This window comes from Microtus pennsylvanicus, chromosome 5 (assembly GCF_037038515.1).
Source record: "Microtus pennsylvanicus isolate mMicPen1 chromosome 5, mMicPen1.hap1, whole genome shotgun sequence".
NCBI classification, from domain to species: Eukaryota; Metazoa; Chordata; class Mammalia; order Rodentia; family Cricetidae; genus Microtus; species Microtus pennsylvanicus.
In genome coordinates this window covers 68982637-68998598 of record NC_134583.1, presented here as the reverse complement: position 1 = coordinate 68998598, position 15962 = coordinate 68982637, and the positions used below count along the sequence as shown (strand labels likewise).

General features: G+C 49.9%; 2 protein-coding genes across 9 annotated transcripts in view; one reads left to right on the top strand and one right to left on the bottom strand.

Annotated features, from left to right (window-relative positions):
• Positions 1-2285, bottom strand: part of Znf646 (zinc finger protein 646) — a 10392-nt gene extending 8107 nt beyond the window's left edge. The window contains exon 1 of one of the 7 annotated variants that reach the window (XM_075972396.1): positions 527-2285. Coding sequence is in view for 1 of the 7 variants with exons in the window: in XM_075972395.1 (XP_075828510.1) it covers positions 537-591 (55 nt within the window). In the remaining 6 variants the exon portion in view is untranslated. The remainder of the gene's footprint in view (positions 1-526) is intronic. The other 6 variants (XM_075972395.1, XM_075972397.1, XM_075972398.1 and 3 more) reach the window with 6 other exon arrangements.
• Znf668 (zinc finger protein 668) lies at positions 1856-15962 on the top strand. 2 transcript variants are annotated; one of them, XM_075972403.1, is made up of 3 exons: positions 1856-1968; positions 9064-9732; positions 10434-15962. In XM_075972403.1, exons 2-3 carry the CDS (start codon positions 9086-9088, stop codon positions 11644-11646), a joined length of 1860 nt encoding a protein of 619 aa, XP_075828518.1. In that variant the 5' UTR covers positions 1856-1968; positions 9064-9085; the 3' UTR covers positions 11647-15962. The 2 variants fall into 2 exon arrangements, with proteins under 2 accessions (XP_075828518.1, XP_075828520.1); XM_075972405.1 differs by lacking the exon at positions 1856-1968 and adding an exon at positions 2352-2606.

The window sequence follows — 15962 nt, the reverse complement described above, 5'->3', positions numbered from 1 at the left end:
TGTTTTACCTGCTTCCTTTAAACATATGTAATCCCGTCCTGTCTCAGGTTGGAATTGCATTTTATCCTCTGCTTTTTCTGCTATCCCCTGCCTGCCTTACCTTGCTGGCATCATCATTTTTCATTTTCTCTTCTACTTCCTCTCTACATTCCTAAGATGACAGCAACTCAAGCTGCGCGGTACCACGTGCCAGGCGTTGCTGTTAAGTGTACTTTTTTTTTTCTTGTTTTGGTTTTTCAACACAGTTTCTCTGTAGCTTTGGGGCCTATCCTGGAACTAGCTCTTGTAGACCAGGCTGGCCTCGAATTCACAGAGATCCCCTGTTCTGCTTCCTGAGTGCTGGGATTAAAAGTGTGCGCCACCATCACCCGGCTTAAGTGTACTCTTATTTGAAGAGAAAGGTATCTGAGACATGGTCTCACTATAAATATTCCTAACTTCCCAAGTACTGGGGGATTCAAGTCGTGGGCTACCACGCCCGCCTTGTAAGTGTATTTATGCCACTAAATCCAATGCCAGTTCTCACATAAACTCACTGCAAGAGGCAATCTTCATTCCAAAGCCCTCGCTTTCCCAGTAGCTGTCACTCATTTCCGCCACATCATCTTCTCTTTCTCCGAGGCGGACTCCAGTCTCCTGGGACCCTAACACAACTATTTCTAATCTCACCAGCTGAGTCTGTTCCCGGAATTCTCTTTTCTCAAAACTTCTTGATATAAGAGTCCCTGTCCCTAACCAACCACCATCACGACTCTCTAGAGTCACTCGTCTCTTCTGCCAATTTCCTCTCTAGATCCCTACCTCGCACCGGGAGTGCCTTCTGGTTCCCGCCGCCGGCGCGTCCGTTGGAGGTCGTGAACGGGAGCGCGCCTGCGCACTGGGACCCTTACCCTAACTGCAGCCGCGAGCCCTAAGTGGTGGCTGGTGCGAGAGTTCTCGAGCTCACACACACGCACTCTCAGCCAGGGTTCCCGGGGTGAAGGACGAGGGAAAGAAGCGGGGAAAAGAAGGAGCTAGGGGTAACAGGGCACGGCTGGTACGAGTCAAGAGTCTACCCCAGTTCCGCGGACACTTCCTATTGTTACTAGGAATCAGGAAGTGTCCCAGGTGCTAAAGCTTCCCCCTGAAACTTCCGCCTAGGAACACTTCCTGTCTCGCCTCCGAGCCGTATTCCTAAACGGACAAGCTTCCGGCGCTAGGTTCCGGGTGGGCCCAACTCTATGTTTGGTTTTTGTTGGTTTTGAGACTGGGTCTAACTATGCAGCCCAGGCTGGCGTCGAACTCGCCGCAATCCTCCTGTCTCAACTCCGGGAACGCTGGAATTACAGGCGGCGGGAGCTACCACGCTCGACTGTGGGCGCAACTCTGGCTCCGCCCACGCAGGTCAGCGCGGCGTTCTGATAGAGTTAAGCCACTCTTCCGTCCAAAGCTGCTAAAATCGTTCCAGCGCTTACTCAGTAAGCACAGCAGTAAAAAATATCCTGCAGCCCTGACTACAGTACTTTGTTGACACTTTTCACGAGGTTCCATAAGAGACTCTTCCCAAGACAGGCGTGGGGGGATCCTAAGTTCACTACTCGCTGTTGGAGAAAATGTGGAATCTAAACGGACTCAGGCACTACGAAACCTCAGTGCCCGCTCTGTCTCTCCCCACCTCCTAGCTCTTGGAAACACTTCCGGCGACCTGGCGGGTGTACACCGTCAATCGGTCTGGCGTCCCATCCCCTTAGCACCCAGAGACCCTTCGCGAGATACTTCTCTGCTACTGGAGGCTCAGGGTGGCTCCCGTAAGTTTTTCCTTCCTCCTGAGCAAGGAAGGCGCCTTTCCACTTCCGCTGTCTGGCCGCCGGCCCCGCCCCTAGTCTCCCTCCCGCTGGGTCCTAGCGCCGGCCCCTACTCGAGTGTCCCGGGTTCTGCCGGTGCTGGGCACCGCCGCCGACGCTGCGGAGCCTGTGGAAGTCGCACCAGGTAGGACGCGTCTGCGGGGAGTCGCAAGGGCCTCAGGCAGCGGCCACCAGCGCGGTTTGAACTGCCTTCAGTCTCCCCGCCGATGCCGAGCGGACGGAGTTGACCAGGCGCGAGCATCGCGGGCGGGGCGAGCGGTGAGCGGTCTCGGGCGGGCTGCGGGCCCAGCAGGTCCTAGAACCCGCCCGGTGCCCGCCGGTCAGCGCTGGGGATGCCTAGGCTCGGCGGACGCGACTGCCGGGCTTGCACCGCGCGGGCCCGGGGGTCCTAGAGTCCGCCATGTTACGGGCTTTTGTCTGTGTGGCGAGGGCCTCCTAGCCAAGTCCTCCGCGTCTGCGCGCCCCCCTCCCCGTCCGAGGTCTCGTCCGCCCCTCCCGCGGTCCTAAAGAACGCCATTTTGCAGGCCTTTGTCCTGCTCTCGTTCCTCTGTCCATTCATTTGTTCATTCCTTCCTTCTTCATTCATTCTGTCTTGCTACGCTTGCCGAGGCCACGTTATCCTAGGGTTTAGTCCCAAATGAGTCAGCATCCAGCCCCGCTCCGCGGGGGCTGCCTGTCTGGCGTGGACACCCGCACAAACACGGTTGCAGAGAGCGAGGAGCGCTGGGTTTCTGCAGCTCTTGTCCCTCCTCAGAGAGTCTGGTAGGCCCTACCTCCCTGCAAACTCCCGTTTGCTTCAGGGGCCCCATTCGATTGAAAAAAATTGAGGTACAGAAAGCTACGCATCCCTCATCTTTACTGCTCGTTAAATGTTCTCGAGGGCACGGAGTACTGGGGAATGGAGCATTGGAAGCATGCAAGAATCTTCCCTTGGGAAAAAAGAAAGAGGGCTCCAGGGCAAAGGGAATTGCTTATGGAGGTGGTAAAGTTTGTCAGTTGTGGATGGAACGTAGGTTGCTGACCAGAGGGAACACTGTCCCAGAAACTGGCTGGGAAAATGGGATCATTTTTGAGCTAACTCAAAAGGCCTAGGATACAATTAAACATTCAATTCACCCCAGCACAGTTCCTTCAACTCATCAAAAGGCCTAAGGTCTGGTAGCCCGTTTGCTGTCTTGGAGAGATGGGGGAATGGGCTGCACTCGCATTGGGGAAACTGAGTCTTCATTAGCTTGAGAGACAGCAAAATGTCATTCCCCTCACAGGCGATTAGTGACACTGTGTTCCATCACAACAGGAAACAAATTGGGGTACTGGGGTGATCCTGGGGCTGGATGACCTTGTAAAGATGGGGAATTTCGGTTAATGAAGAGTTGGTGGCTGAACCTCACAAACTCCTACGATGGAAGAGACGGAGGCTGTAGACCTGGCTTTGAATTCCTCCTGTTGTTTGCTCTCAGTCACCCAACAGCTTTGGACATAGAACAACGTTCCCTGGACCCTAGTGCACAACCGGATAATAAAATGTGTTAGTGCTAATAAAGCAATAGCTAAGGGAACAGATGGCAGAAATTTGGGTATATGATTGCCTGGTTTCCAGTACTAGCTCAATCTATGACCAGTTACTGGCATTTCTGTGTTGTCTCTTAAGAACTTGTTTAATTAAATCTTTATTTATCTTGTGTGTGCTTATGTGTGCTGGCAGCACATATGTGGAGGTCAGAGGACAACTTACTGGAGTCTGTTCTCTCTTCCCATCTTGTGGGTCCTGAGGATCCAACTCAGGGTGCCAGGCTTGGTGAAAACGCCTTTTGACCTACTGGGCCATCTTGCTAGCTCTGCCCTTATGACCTTATTTAACTTTAATGACTTCTGAAAAGAACTTGTTTCCAAACACAGAATTTAAGAACACAAATGTTCAGCCCATAACAGACTTGTAGGAATTATGAGAAGAGCTTGAGTAGCTGGATGGGTGTGTATAAAATGCTGATGACACCAGTCCACAGCAGTAAGCCTGCGAGAGGTAGTTGATCCAGATGGCATCACAGAGAAAATTGTCCTTTGAAAGGAGAAGTTAAATGATAATGATAGCCAGGATAAAGATATCTGTTTTGAAAAAGAGTCTATAAGGTGTGGTGGCACACACCTTTAAATCCCAGCACTCGGGAGACAGGCAGGCAATCTCTGTGAGTTCCAGGCCAGCCAAGGCTATGTCATGAAACCTTGTCTCAGTGGCACAGTGGAAGAGCGCTTGCTTATCAGGCATGAATGCCACCCTAAATTCAATTCCAAGCACTGCCAAAAACAAAGGAAGGTAGGTGATCAAAGTACATGATCCACGCCTGTAATCCCAACCCTGAGGAGGCTGAGGCAGGAACAATCAGGGCCAGCCTGGGCTACATAGTAAGACCCTGAAACACACATACACACAAAGGTAGTTAAGAAAACCTTTATTTTTTATGTATATGAGTGTTAGCTTACATGTACGTGTGTGTGCCAAGTATATGCCTGGTGCCTATAACTGGAGTTATAGGTGATTGTGAGCTACCACGTGGGTGATGGGAATCAAACCTGGGTCCTCTGGAAGAAGAGTAATTCCTCACAACGCTGTGCCTTTTCTCCGGTGTCCAGGAAAGCCTTCTTGGAGGGGGGGGGGGCGGGGATGGCCGAGCTTGAGACCCGAGTTCAGCCTCCTACACCCATATCGTAAAAGGAGAGGCTTGACTCCTGCAAGATGTCTGTCCTCTGACCACTACACATACACCTTTGAGTGTACATACATAGAGTAAATAAAATTTAAAAAAAAAGAAGAAAGCCTTAATAAAGGAAGAGTCTGGGAGCTAATACATACAGACACGCAGGAGACGATGAGAAATCATGATTCTGACCAAGAGAACTGCTCGTGTAAGCAGCCTGGGGTGGGAAGAAATTGAAGCTGAAAATGAAGCAGGAGGTGTGGGTGATGCCTGGCGAGGGAAGCAGAGAACTGAACTGAGGCAAGCAGGAGTGAGGTGGATTGGGATTTGCTGATCATAGAAAGATACTGGTCTTTGTCCTGGGAACATCAGGATTTTGTTAAAGGATTGCAGGTGAATAAAGAGTGCTCGCCAGAGGCCAGCGCTTGAGGGCAGGGAGGGTTCAGCTTTGATTCTGGACGACTTAGCCCTGTGCACTTTTTGCGTTGTGAGGGTTTAAAACAGTTGTAAAAATGTTTCCCTCCTGGAAGCACTTGGAGACCTAGGAGTGTATGTGTGTGTGTGTCTGTCTGTCTGCCTGTCTATTTTTCTTTATCTTTTTTTTTTTTTTAATACTGAGGATAGAACCCAGTGCCTCAGGTGTGTCAGGCAAGTATCCTGGCTCACATGTCTGGTTCTTAATGGTCCACAGAGTTGGATTAAAGTACAGATTGCAGGGCTCCAGAGATGGTTTGGTGGGTTATTAAAACTCTAGCCATACAGCCTGACAGTCTGAGTTCAAGCCCCCCCAAACCCATGCAAAAAGCTGGACTTGGTGGCACGGCTGTGGGGAGATGGAATGTGGACAGAATGGTCAGGAGGCTGGCCAGCTGTCTGGTCTGGAGGACAGTGGAGCAACAGAAATGTACACAGGACCACAGTCGACAAAGGGAAAGACGGCAACCGACTCCCAGCTGTCCTCTGCACACACAGCTGAGTGTGCTGGTGCGCACCTTTACTCCCAGCACTCAGGAGGCTAGGGCAGGTGGATCTCTGAGTTCAAGGACAGCCAGGACTATAAAGAAACCCTGTCTTGAAGAATTAAAAAAAAAAAAGACTCTAAATCTGTGTGTATTTGTATGTACAGACAGAGGACAGGAATATGTCAGGCCCACTGGAGCTGCCTAACATTGGTGTTGGGAACCGAATTCATAGCCTCTATAGCAGTGACTCTCAGCCTTCTTAATGCTGTGGCGACCCCTGCCATAGAATTAATTTCATTGCTACCTCATAACTATAATTGTTATGAATTGTAATGTGAATATCTGTGTTTTCCAGTGGTCTTAGGCGACCCCTATAAAAGGGTTGTTCTGCCCCTAAAGAGGCGAGGCCCATGGGTTGAGAACCACTGCTCTAGAAGACCAGGGAGTGTCCTTAACCATTTAGCAATCTCTCCTGCCTGTGATTTTTTTTTAATTTCAGAGAATAAAAATACAGATTGTAGGGGCTAGAGAGATGGCTCAGAGATTAAGAGCACAGGGTGTTCTTCCAGAGGTCCTAAATTCAATTCCCAGCAACCGCATGGTGGCTCTCAACCATCTGTATTGAGATCTGGTGCCCCCTTCTGTCCTGCAGGCAGAAGACTGTATACATAATAAACAAACAACTGAAAATACAGATTGTAGCACTCTACATCACCTTCCTTAGTTGATGGTTCTTTTCGTTTACAGTTTTTGAGACAGGGTATCTCTGTCGCTCTGACTGCCCTAGAACTCACTAGACTAGACTCTCAAACTCAGATCTACCTGCCTTTTTCAACTGAGTGCTGGGATTAAAGGCATGCACCACCACCACCTGGCTTTTGTTTGATAATTTTAAAAGGATTTTGTGTGTGTGCGTGCCATGCACATACCTATGTGTGCCTTTGGACATGGCTGCAGGTACCCAAGGAGGCCAAAAGAGAGTATCAGATTCCTTGGAGCTGGTGGTTGTGAGCCTCTCAATGCGAAACTAGGAACTGGACTCAGCAAGGTCCCGTAAGAACAGCAAGATCCCTAACAACAGAGCCATCTTTCCAGCCCCTTGTTTTTGCTATTTAAGTCCGGATCTTGCTACCAAAGCTCAGGCTGGCCTTGAACTAACAATCCTCCTGCATTGCCCTCACAAGTATTGGAATTGTAGGTGTGTTTTCTAGATGAGGATTTTGCTGCAGGGCTTTGTCAGACCTCACTCGGGAAAGCTACACTTAGAAGTAGTGGGTGAGATGAGGCATGATCTGCTCTCCATTCTTCATGGAGCTAGGTGCCTTGGGACGGATCCTCCACTCCCTGTAAGTGCCTTGGGACAGATCTACCCCTCCCGCAGAAAGACTGAAGCACAGAGCTGGCAGGGCCAGGATAGGAGCTCATGAATCTGAGTGAGACGTTGTTGGCTCCGGGCTCTAATCTCAGGGAAGTGTTAGCAAGATGGAAGGAGGGATGGGTGCCACACAGCCCAGGCTCCTGGACCCTGGGGCAGGCCCAGACTTCTGAGCTAGGGCTCAGACACTCTAATTGCCCAGAGCCAGGTCTCAGCTGCGTTAAGTTTCTAATCGTATGACTCAACAGGGCTCTCTACTCTTAGAGCTCAACTCATCCTCATCTATAAAATGGGGTCAGTGGTTCCTGTTTCAGGCAGTGTGAGAATTATGTAAGGTGCCACACCCAGCTGGCTGGCTCTGAGACGACCCAGACTTAGGAAGACTGATCAGATCAGGTTCGGATCTGTCCTCACGGACCCCATGAGCTAGTCCTATTTTTACCTCCATTTTTCAGGTGAGAAAACTGAGGTTCTGAGGTCAGTTGTACAAAAGTCACATTAGCCGGGAAGTGGTGGCAGCTAAAGTTGAAGCTGGACCTTCAGAGTCTACTTAGTTCCACTGAAGCACGGTTACTATGGACCTGCTTTCTTGTGGTGTTGATGTAACAATGAGCTGCTATATAAAAAAAGGTTAGGATGCTGTGATTTTGGCAGGTACTTAATAGATGTGAGCTGTCTTTTTTTTTTTTTTAAGCAGTTCTTGGGATCAAGACTAGCAAAGTCTCCTGCACCCTCAGCCTGGTTCTTGTTTTGTTTTTCCCTTTAGGAGAAATTTAGGAGGCCAAGATGTGACTCAATAGTGGCACACTTGTCTTGCCTGCACCAGGCTCTGGGTTTGAGTCTCAAAACTTCCCTCCCCCCCAAAAAAATGCTTCCTGATATAGGGCTGGCTGATCCTAAGGAGCATCTCACTCAGGGCTCCCTCAGCCAACCAGCTAAACTGCTCCTGTAGGCCTTTTCTGGAATAGGCCCTGAACCCATCCATCTCCCCCACCAGAGACTTAATTCAGCTCCATCCTCCTGGATGAGGACATGGGTCTATACACAAGGCTGGACATAGAGGCCTGGCCTGCCACCCTCTGGGCAACACCTGGTTCTCCTTGCCCACTCTGCCCTGCCCAGCACCACATCTAAGCTCCCCTTAAGAGGATCTGCCCTAATCCTCTTCCATTCATCCCTCTGGGAGGATGAGTGGGTGTTAAGACCAGTGCAGCTGTTAATCCTATTTTTTCCCAACTATGATCCTGGGAGCAGCTGTGTGGATGTTGTCTGGGCTCTTGGCCAGAAAGTAGGGACTCAGCAAGAGCTAGTATCCCAGGAGGCCTCGCTAGCTCAGACACATCAGCTGTGACTGCCAACAGTAGGTCAGGCTGCCTTGAGAGTGAGCTCCCATTTCTAGAGTTTTGGAGCAGGGACTAAAAGGGATTCCAGATCAGAGGATGGACCAAAATTCCTGACTGGGGTGGAGTCCCTGAAAGCCATGCATGGTCAAAATTCTTTGAATGCTTGCTTCTCCAGGAGCTGACCAACCAGGGGGAGGGTAAGCACACCACTTCCGAGACCCATTACCTCCAAACATCGACTCCTCTCTCGGGACCCAAGTCCATCTTCCTGAGCGCTTGGAGACCTTAAAGTCTTGGTTGGAACTGAGAAAGGACGATTGTGAGAGTAATGGGACCTAGGCATTGTGGGAATACCGGGGGTTAGACAATGGAGAGGGTAAGGAGTAGAATATAGTTGGCTCTTTGTGGTTCTGGCCTCTTATTTACCGGGGATCACCAGGGAGACTTGAACACAATATCAAACCTGGGGACCATTAGCATAAAGGATGTAGAAGTCCTGTGGTTTGGGCTGAGGAGCCCCAGGTTTGGAAGTCCTGGTATGATCCAGTGACCTGTGAGACTGGAGAGATGACTCAGTTCTTGCCTGCCTTTCAGGTTTGATTCCCAGCACCCACAAGGTAGCTCGCAAACAAATGTAACTCCAGTTCCAGGGGATGGAACAGCCTTCCTGAGCACCAGGTCCTCAGGACATGGTGTCAGTAAACCTTCATACATGTGAAATAAAAATAATTTTTTCCCTTAAAGATATGGTTGCCTTAGATATTGAGAGAACTTTAGTAAAGTGGGAAGCCTTTTAAAAGAGTACAGCAGGGTGGCTTTGGTCTAATTTTGCTTCTCTTGCAGAGAAGGCCCACTCACCAAGGTCATGGAAGAGGAGGCTACAGAGGCCAAGTCCCCAGGCCCCTGCTACAAGCGCTCTGGACGCCGTTTTAAGTGCCTGTTCTGTACAAAGACATTTCCGAATGCTCCCAGGGCAGCGCGCCATGCTGCTACACATACACCCGCAGACTGCACAGAGGAGGTGAATGAGGTCCAGCCAAAGGTGGATGCAGAGCCCAAGGCCGAGGAAGCCAGTGGAGACAAGGTGTCTGGTTCAGTAGCCAAACCCCGGCCCTATGCCTGCCCACTGTGCCCCAAGGCCTACAAGACAGCTCCTGAGCTACGAAGCCATGGGCGCAGCCACACTGGTGAGAAGCCCTTCCCGTGCCCAGAGTGTGGCCGCCGCTTCATGCAGCCGGTGTGCCTGCGCGTGCACCTGGCCTCCCATGCGGGTGAGCTGCCCTTCCGATGTGCGCACTGCCCCAAGGCTTATGGTACACTCTCTAAACTCAAGATCCACCAGCGTGGGCACACAGGTGAGCGGCCCTATGCCTGTACCGACTGCGGCAAGAGCTTCGCTGACCCTTCAGTGTTCCGCAAGCATCGGCGCACCCATGCAGGCCTGCGACCCTACAGCTGCGAGCGCTGCGGCAAGGCCTACGCTGAGCTCAAGGACTTACGTAACCATGAACGGTGAGACCCCTGGATACGGCTGGAAAGCTTAAGTGGGAACTAGTATCTTAATAGATTATGCCAATGGGGAAAGGGGCAGGTGGATACTTAACCTAAAAATAGGAGACCTGGTTGGACAGGTCAGGCTGGGTGGCAGAACAGAGTTCCTGGAGATGGAACCCTGAGAGCGGGTAGGGTCTTATTGGCCTCAGTTCCTGTACAGCCACAAAGGGGTATCTGTCACTCACGGGGGAGGAACATATGTGGGTAGGTCCTAGGAAAAATGGCTCTTTAGATGTTTTGTTTGGTTTTGGTTTTGAAAACAGAGTTCTTTAGTTGGCTGGGCTGGCCTAGAACTAACTTTGTTTTGGGGGTTTTTGTTTTGTTTTGTTTTTTGAGACAGAGTTTCTCTGTAGCTTTGGAGCCTGTCTAGCTTTTGTAGCCCAGGCTGGCCTCGAACTCACAGAGTGCTGGGATTAAAGGCATGCACCACCACCACCTGGCTCTGGAACCAGCTTTTTATAGACCAGGCTGGTCTAGAACTCGCAGAGATCTGCCTGCCTCCGAAGTGCTGAGATTAAAGGCGTGTGTCACCAGTGCCCGGCTAAATGTCTTACTCTAGGGTGCAACCCTGCGGCTCTTAGAGAATTGCAGCCCAAACAGGCTGTAGCTGTCCCACGTGAGTCTGTTGCCATCTAACCAGGGCCTCCGTTGCTCCACAGGTCCCACACGGGTGAGCGCCCCTTTCTCTGCTCTGAGTGCGGGAAAAGTTTCTCCCGCTCCTCTTCCCTCACATGCCACCAGCGTATCCATGCAGCCCAGAAACCCTATCGCTGTCCGGCTTGTGGTAAAGGCTTCACGCAGCTCAGTTCCTACCAAAGCCATGAGCGCACGCATTCGGGCGAGAAGCCCTTCCTATGCCCTCGCTGTGGCCGCATGTTCTCTGATCCCTCAAGCTTCCGCCGCCACCAGCGGGCGCATGAGGGCGTGAAGCCTTACCGCTGCGAGAAGTGCGGCAAGGACTTCCGGCAGCCAGCCGACCTGGCCATGCATCGGCGAGTGCACACCGGCGACCGCCCCTTCAAGTGCCTGCAGTGCGACAAGACTTTCGTGGCTTCCTGGGACCTCAAGCGGCATGCATTGGTGCACTCAGGACAGCGGCCATTCCGCTGTGAGGAGTGTGGGCGAGCCTTTGCTGAGCGAGCTAGCCTTACCAAGCACAGCCGCATGCACTCCGGCGAGCGTCCTTTCCATTGCAATGCCTGCGGGAAATCCTTTGTGGTGTTATCCAGCCTCAGGAAGCATGAGCGTACCCACAGAAGCAATGAGGCTACAGGAGCTGCCCCCCAGCAGGAACTGGTACTGGGACTGGCGCTGCCTGTAGGTGTTGTGGGTGAGGGCACAGCCGCCCCCGTGGCAGGCGCAGGGCTAGGGGACCCTCCAGCCGGGCTGCTAGGGCTACCTGCAGAGTCTGGGGGTGTAGTAGCCACACAGTGGCAAGTGGTGGGCATGACTGTGGAGCACGTGGAGTGCCAGGATGCTGGCGTTGGGGAAGCTCCTGGTACCCTAGGAGATGCAGGGGAGGTGGGGGGTGAGGAGCCTGATGAGAAGCCTCCACAGTTTGTGTGTCGCGAGTGTAAGGAAACTTTCTCCACACTGACATTGCTACGCAGGCACGAGCGCACACACCCAGAGCTCCGGCCCTTTCCCTGCACCCAGTGTGGTAAGAGCTTCTCAGACAGGGCTGGGCTTCGCAAACATAGCCGCACCCACAGTTCTGTACGCCCCTACTCTTGTCCCCAGTGTCCTAAAGCTTTCTTGAGTGCCAGTGACCTGCGCAAACATGAACGCACTCACCCTGCGCCCATTGGAACCCCCATACCCCTGGAGCCTCTTGTGGCTTTGCTAGGAATGCCAGAAGAAGGGTCAGCTTGAAGCTGGTAGCTCTCTCTGCCACACTCCCAGATGCCCGTTACCAGTTTCCACATCCCTGCCACTGAGCAATTGGCTCAGCTCTCAGTCCACTAGGAGCAGGGGACAGTGGAGGCCGGCAGCACTTGTGAGAGACACTCATTAAAGCATTGGCTTTGACAGCAAGCCGTCTTCTGTATTCTGGTTGAGTTAAACTTCAGTGGAGTTCCAGATTAATACAAATTATAAGGGTCTTGGTGGTGGTTTCTTTTGTGACAGGCTCTCACGACTTAGCCTGATCCAGAACTCACTGTATAGCCCAGGCTCCCCTTGAATTCAACCAATCCCCCTGCCTCAGCCTCCCAAGTACGAGGATTCCAGGTGTTTACCACCACAAATGGTTCCTAGAAGGGTCTTGCAGTTCATTGTTTGCCAAAGTATATTTTGGGTTTCTTGTGAAAGAGCTTTCAGTGGTCAATCAGGACAGGAGTGTGTCTGTGCCTCTTGAGAATTCTTGCTGATTAAAAGGTGTATTGAAGTCCTACAATGAAAAACCTGTGTAGCTTTGCTTAGCCTACACTCAGGATAATGAAACCTTTACTGAGGGCTTCTATCTGCTTAAGATAGTAAGCTGGGCTTAAGCAATCGGCTGGAGAAATGGCTCCACTGCTAAAGGCTGAGGCTCACAGTAAAAAAGTACCCAGCTTGTCTCTCCAGCTACCTTTAAAAAAATTCTTCCCTGGGTGTGAGACAGCTAAAAAAAGATGATCTTTTCTGTTTATCACAGTAACACATTAGGAGACATGCTTGGAGGAAAAAAGATCCCTCTTCACATCAAAACCCATGAACTACAAAGGAATAAACCTCATTTTAAAAGTGCTGGCTGGGCATGGTGGTGCGCATCTTTAATCCCAGCACTCAGGAGGCAGAGTCAGGCGGGTCTCTGAGACCAGCCTGGTCTGCATAGTGTGTTTCAGGATAGCCAGGACTACATAATAAAAAATGCTAATAGGTAAGGGGATCGCTGTGAGTTCAAGGCAATCTTGGTCTCCATCAGGAGTTGTAGGCCACATGGTGACACAGGGTTTTATCTTGGTGGAGGAGCACTTGCCTTCTATGTGTGAGGTCCTGGGTTCTATCCACAGCATTAGGAGGAAGAAATTGACTTTCCCAGTTTAATCTTTAAATTCACTGCCTATGCAGCTATGGCTAGCATTAAATTCACAGTGCAGCCCAAGCTGACCTGAAACTGGTACTCCCGCCTTAGCTCCCCAAGCGTATGACATCACACCTGACTGTCTTTTGTTTGTAGGGGAAACAAAACCTAAGGGTTTCCCTAACCTGTGTGATGCTAGCTGGTTGTCAGCGCAGTGAAACCAAACTTGGGAGCAGATTAGTTTGTCATTTCCCCAGATTAGTGAGATTTGTATCAAAACTGGGGCTCTTTGCTGTCCAGACTCTGACTGGCCTGTGAAGTTCACAGCAATCTTCCCAGGGCTGTGACCATCAGTGTTTTCAATATGGTCATATGTCACCACCACAGCTAGAAAATGAAAATGACTTGGGCATGTGGCTTGCTAGCAGCCTGATGTTTGCCTGTTTGGCATTATTGATGGTTTTGGAAGCATCCAGCAGCACATTAGCTGTGCCATTATGGTGTACAGAAAGAGCCCAAAGGACTTTTCAGTCCCCAGTCTGAAAATCCAAAGCTCATGTGGAACGTGATTAGCACTCGCCCTACCACTGAGCTACACCTCCAGCCCATGATAACTTAAAAAAACAAGCAAACAAAAAACAGAGGTGATTGTTTGATGCTAAAAACCAAAGCATTAGAATAGAAAATATGTGATTGGTACAAAAATAAAAGTCAGCCAGTAGAGTGAGAAGATCCGGAAGCAGCCTGAGTGTGTCTGTGAACTCACTGCAGTGCTGATGTCCAGGCCTCTGTCGTCTTTATTTTGAGACAAAGTTGACTAGATTCCGCCTGCTGAGCAGCTGGTACAGACTTGTACCACCAAGCCCAACACATTTATCATTCATTCCTTTTTGTTTGTTTTTTTTTTTTGAGACAGTTTTACTGTGTAGCCCAGGGTGGCCCTTGAGTGTTTTCACTCAGCATCTAAAGTGCTGGGATTACTGACAGTTTCTGTGAATTTTTTAATGATAGATGTGATGTTCATATCACTGGGGAAAAGATAGAGTAGTCCATAGCTTCCCTGAAAAATGTCTGGATGAGACCACAAATTTTATCTCCATCATCACGTGAGCATACTTGCATGCATGAACACACACACAGGGAAGATACCCAGGACATGGGTTATTCAGGTGTAGCCCATATGCCTGTAATCCCAGCACAGGGAAGGTGGAAGCAGGAGATCAGGATTTGAATGCCAGCCGTGGCTACATGGCTGATTTGGAGGGGTCTCAAGTGAAATGAGACTGTGTTTCAAATCAAAACAGTAATAATTTAAAGCAAAAAGCCTGTTACACAGAGAAACCCTATCCCAGAAAACAAAACCCAAAAAAAGAAAAAAAACAGGGTGAGGCTAAAATTTGCAGACAGAATTTTGGAGCATGGAGGGACAGAAGCCATTAGCATGCTCTCCTTAGGGTCAGGTTACATACATCCTCAGATTCTCATGGAATGCATCTTTTAAAAAACTTTATAGTTAGACAGGCAGTGGTGGCATACACCTTTAATCCCAGCACTTGGGAAACAGGCTGGCAAGATGTCTGAGTTCGAAGCCAGCCTGGTCTACAGAGTGAGTTCCAGGACAACCAGGGCTACACAGAGGAACCCTGTCTCTACCCCCGCCCCCCAAAAAATTACATTTATACTTATCTTGTGTGTGGGCACGTGTACCATGGTGCACACATGGAGTCAGAGGACAGCTTGGGAGTCAGTTTTCCACCATTTGGGACCTAGGGATGGCAGCAAGCTCCTTTACCTGCTGAGCCACCTTGCCCGCCTAGCAGGCTGCTGAAGAAGATTCTAGGTCATACATTATAGCACCCCCATTATAGCTGTAGCCCTAAGTGAGCCAAAACTCCCTTCCTAAGCTCTTTGTTTTCTTTTCCTCCTCTTTGAGACAGAATCTTGCGATAGAGCCCCCTCCTCTCTCATCTCCCTGTGTTAGCCCAGACTAGCCTTGAACTTGAGGTGATTCTCTTGCCTCAGCGTTCTAAAGGCTGAGACTACAGCCGTGTCCCATCAGACTGGGATTCTGTGCTCTTGTAAGAGCTGAGAACCACCACGTTGGCAGTGTTGGGAAGCTCACCTGCAAGCTCACATGCTAGTCATGGGGGACATTACAGCGAGCAGCCATAGTTCAGGAATGGTAAACCAGGTAGTGAGCCCCAGGAGACAGAGAGTCTTAATGGCAGAGAAAGCAGAAAATAGTGTTTAGAGGGAAATCTTTTGGGTTCATGAGATGGCCCAACCAGTAAAATGCATTTGCCACCAAGTTTGACAACCCAAGTTCTATAGCCAAGAACCACATGTGAAAGGGGAGAACTGGTTCTTAGATGTCCTCTGACCTCCCACAAGGAACATGGTACATGCACACACACACACACACACACACACAGAGTCTAAAATGGGGGGGGGGGTCTTTAGAGTTGAGAGTGTAGTTCCGTGGTAGAGCATTTACTTAGCTCTTAATAAGGACTTTGGTATAATAAAAATAAGTTCTGTGGGGGGAGGGGAGGGCATGGGTCTTTAACACTAGTACTCTGAAGACAGAAGGAAGTGGACGCTGAGATGGTTCATCTAGTAAAGCCACCAAGGCTGCTGACTGGAGTTTGATCACTGGAACCTACATTGTCGAAGCAGAGAATTCACTACCGAAAGTCCCCTCTTGACCTGCCGTGCACTCTTGACACAAATGCACACAAACACACAGAGACACACAATTAAAACAGTCATAAAGTTCATAATTTACTTATAAACTTTCTGTTTTTAATTTTTAATCATATGTTTATATGTGGGTTATATGCATGTCAGTGCAGGTGTTCATAGAGGGTGTCGGGTCCCCTGGAGCTGGAATTACAAGCAATTGTGAGCCACCCGATGTGGCAGCAAGTTCTTAACAGCGGAGCCATTCCTCCAGCTGCTGTAAATGTATTTTTACAAGCTATGTATGTTTTTATAGCTAGAAACCCTTAGACTTAAGATACTTGGCTTGTTTTGAGTTAATTTCTGTAAATGATTTGAAGCAGGTGGTTCAACTTCATTTTTTGCCTATGGATTTTCAGCTTCAGAAGCATCTGTTAAAAAGACCATTCTTTTGTCTATTGAATTGTCTTGGCTTTCTTAAAAAAATAAATAAACTACCTGTAAA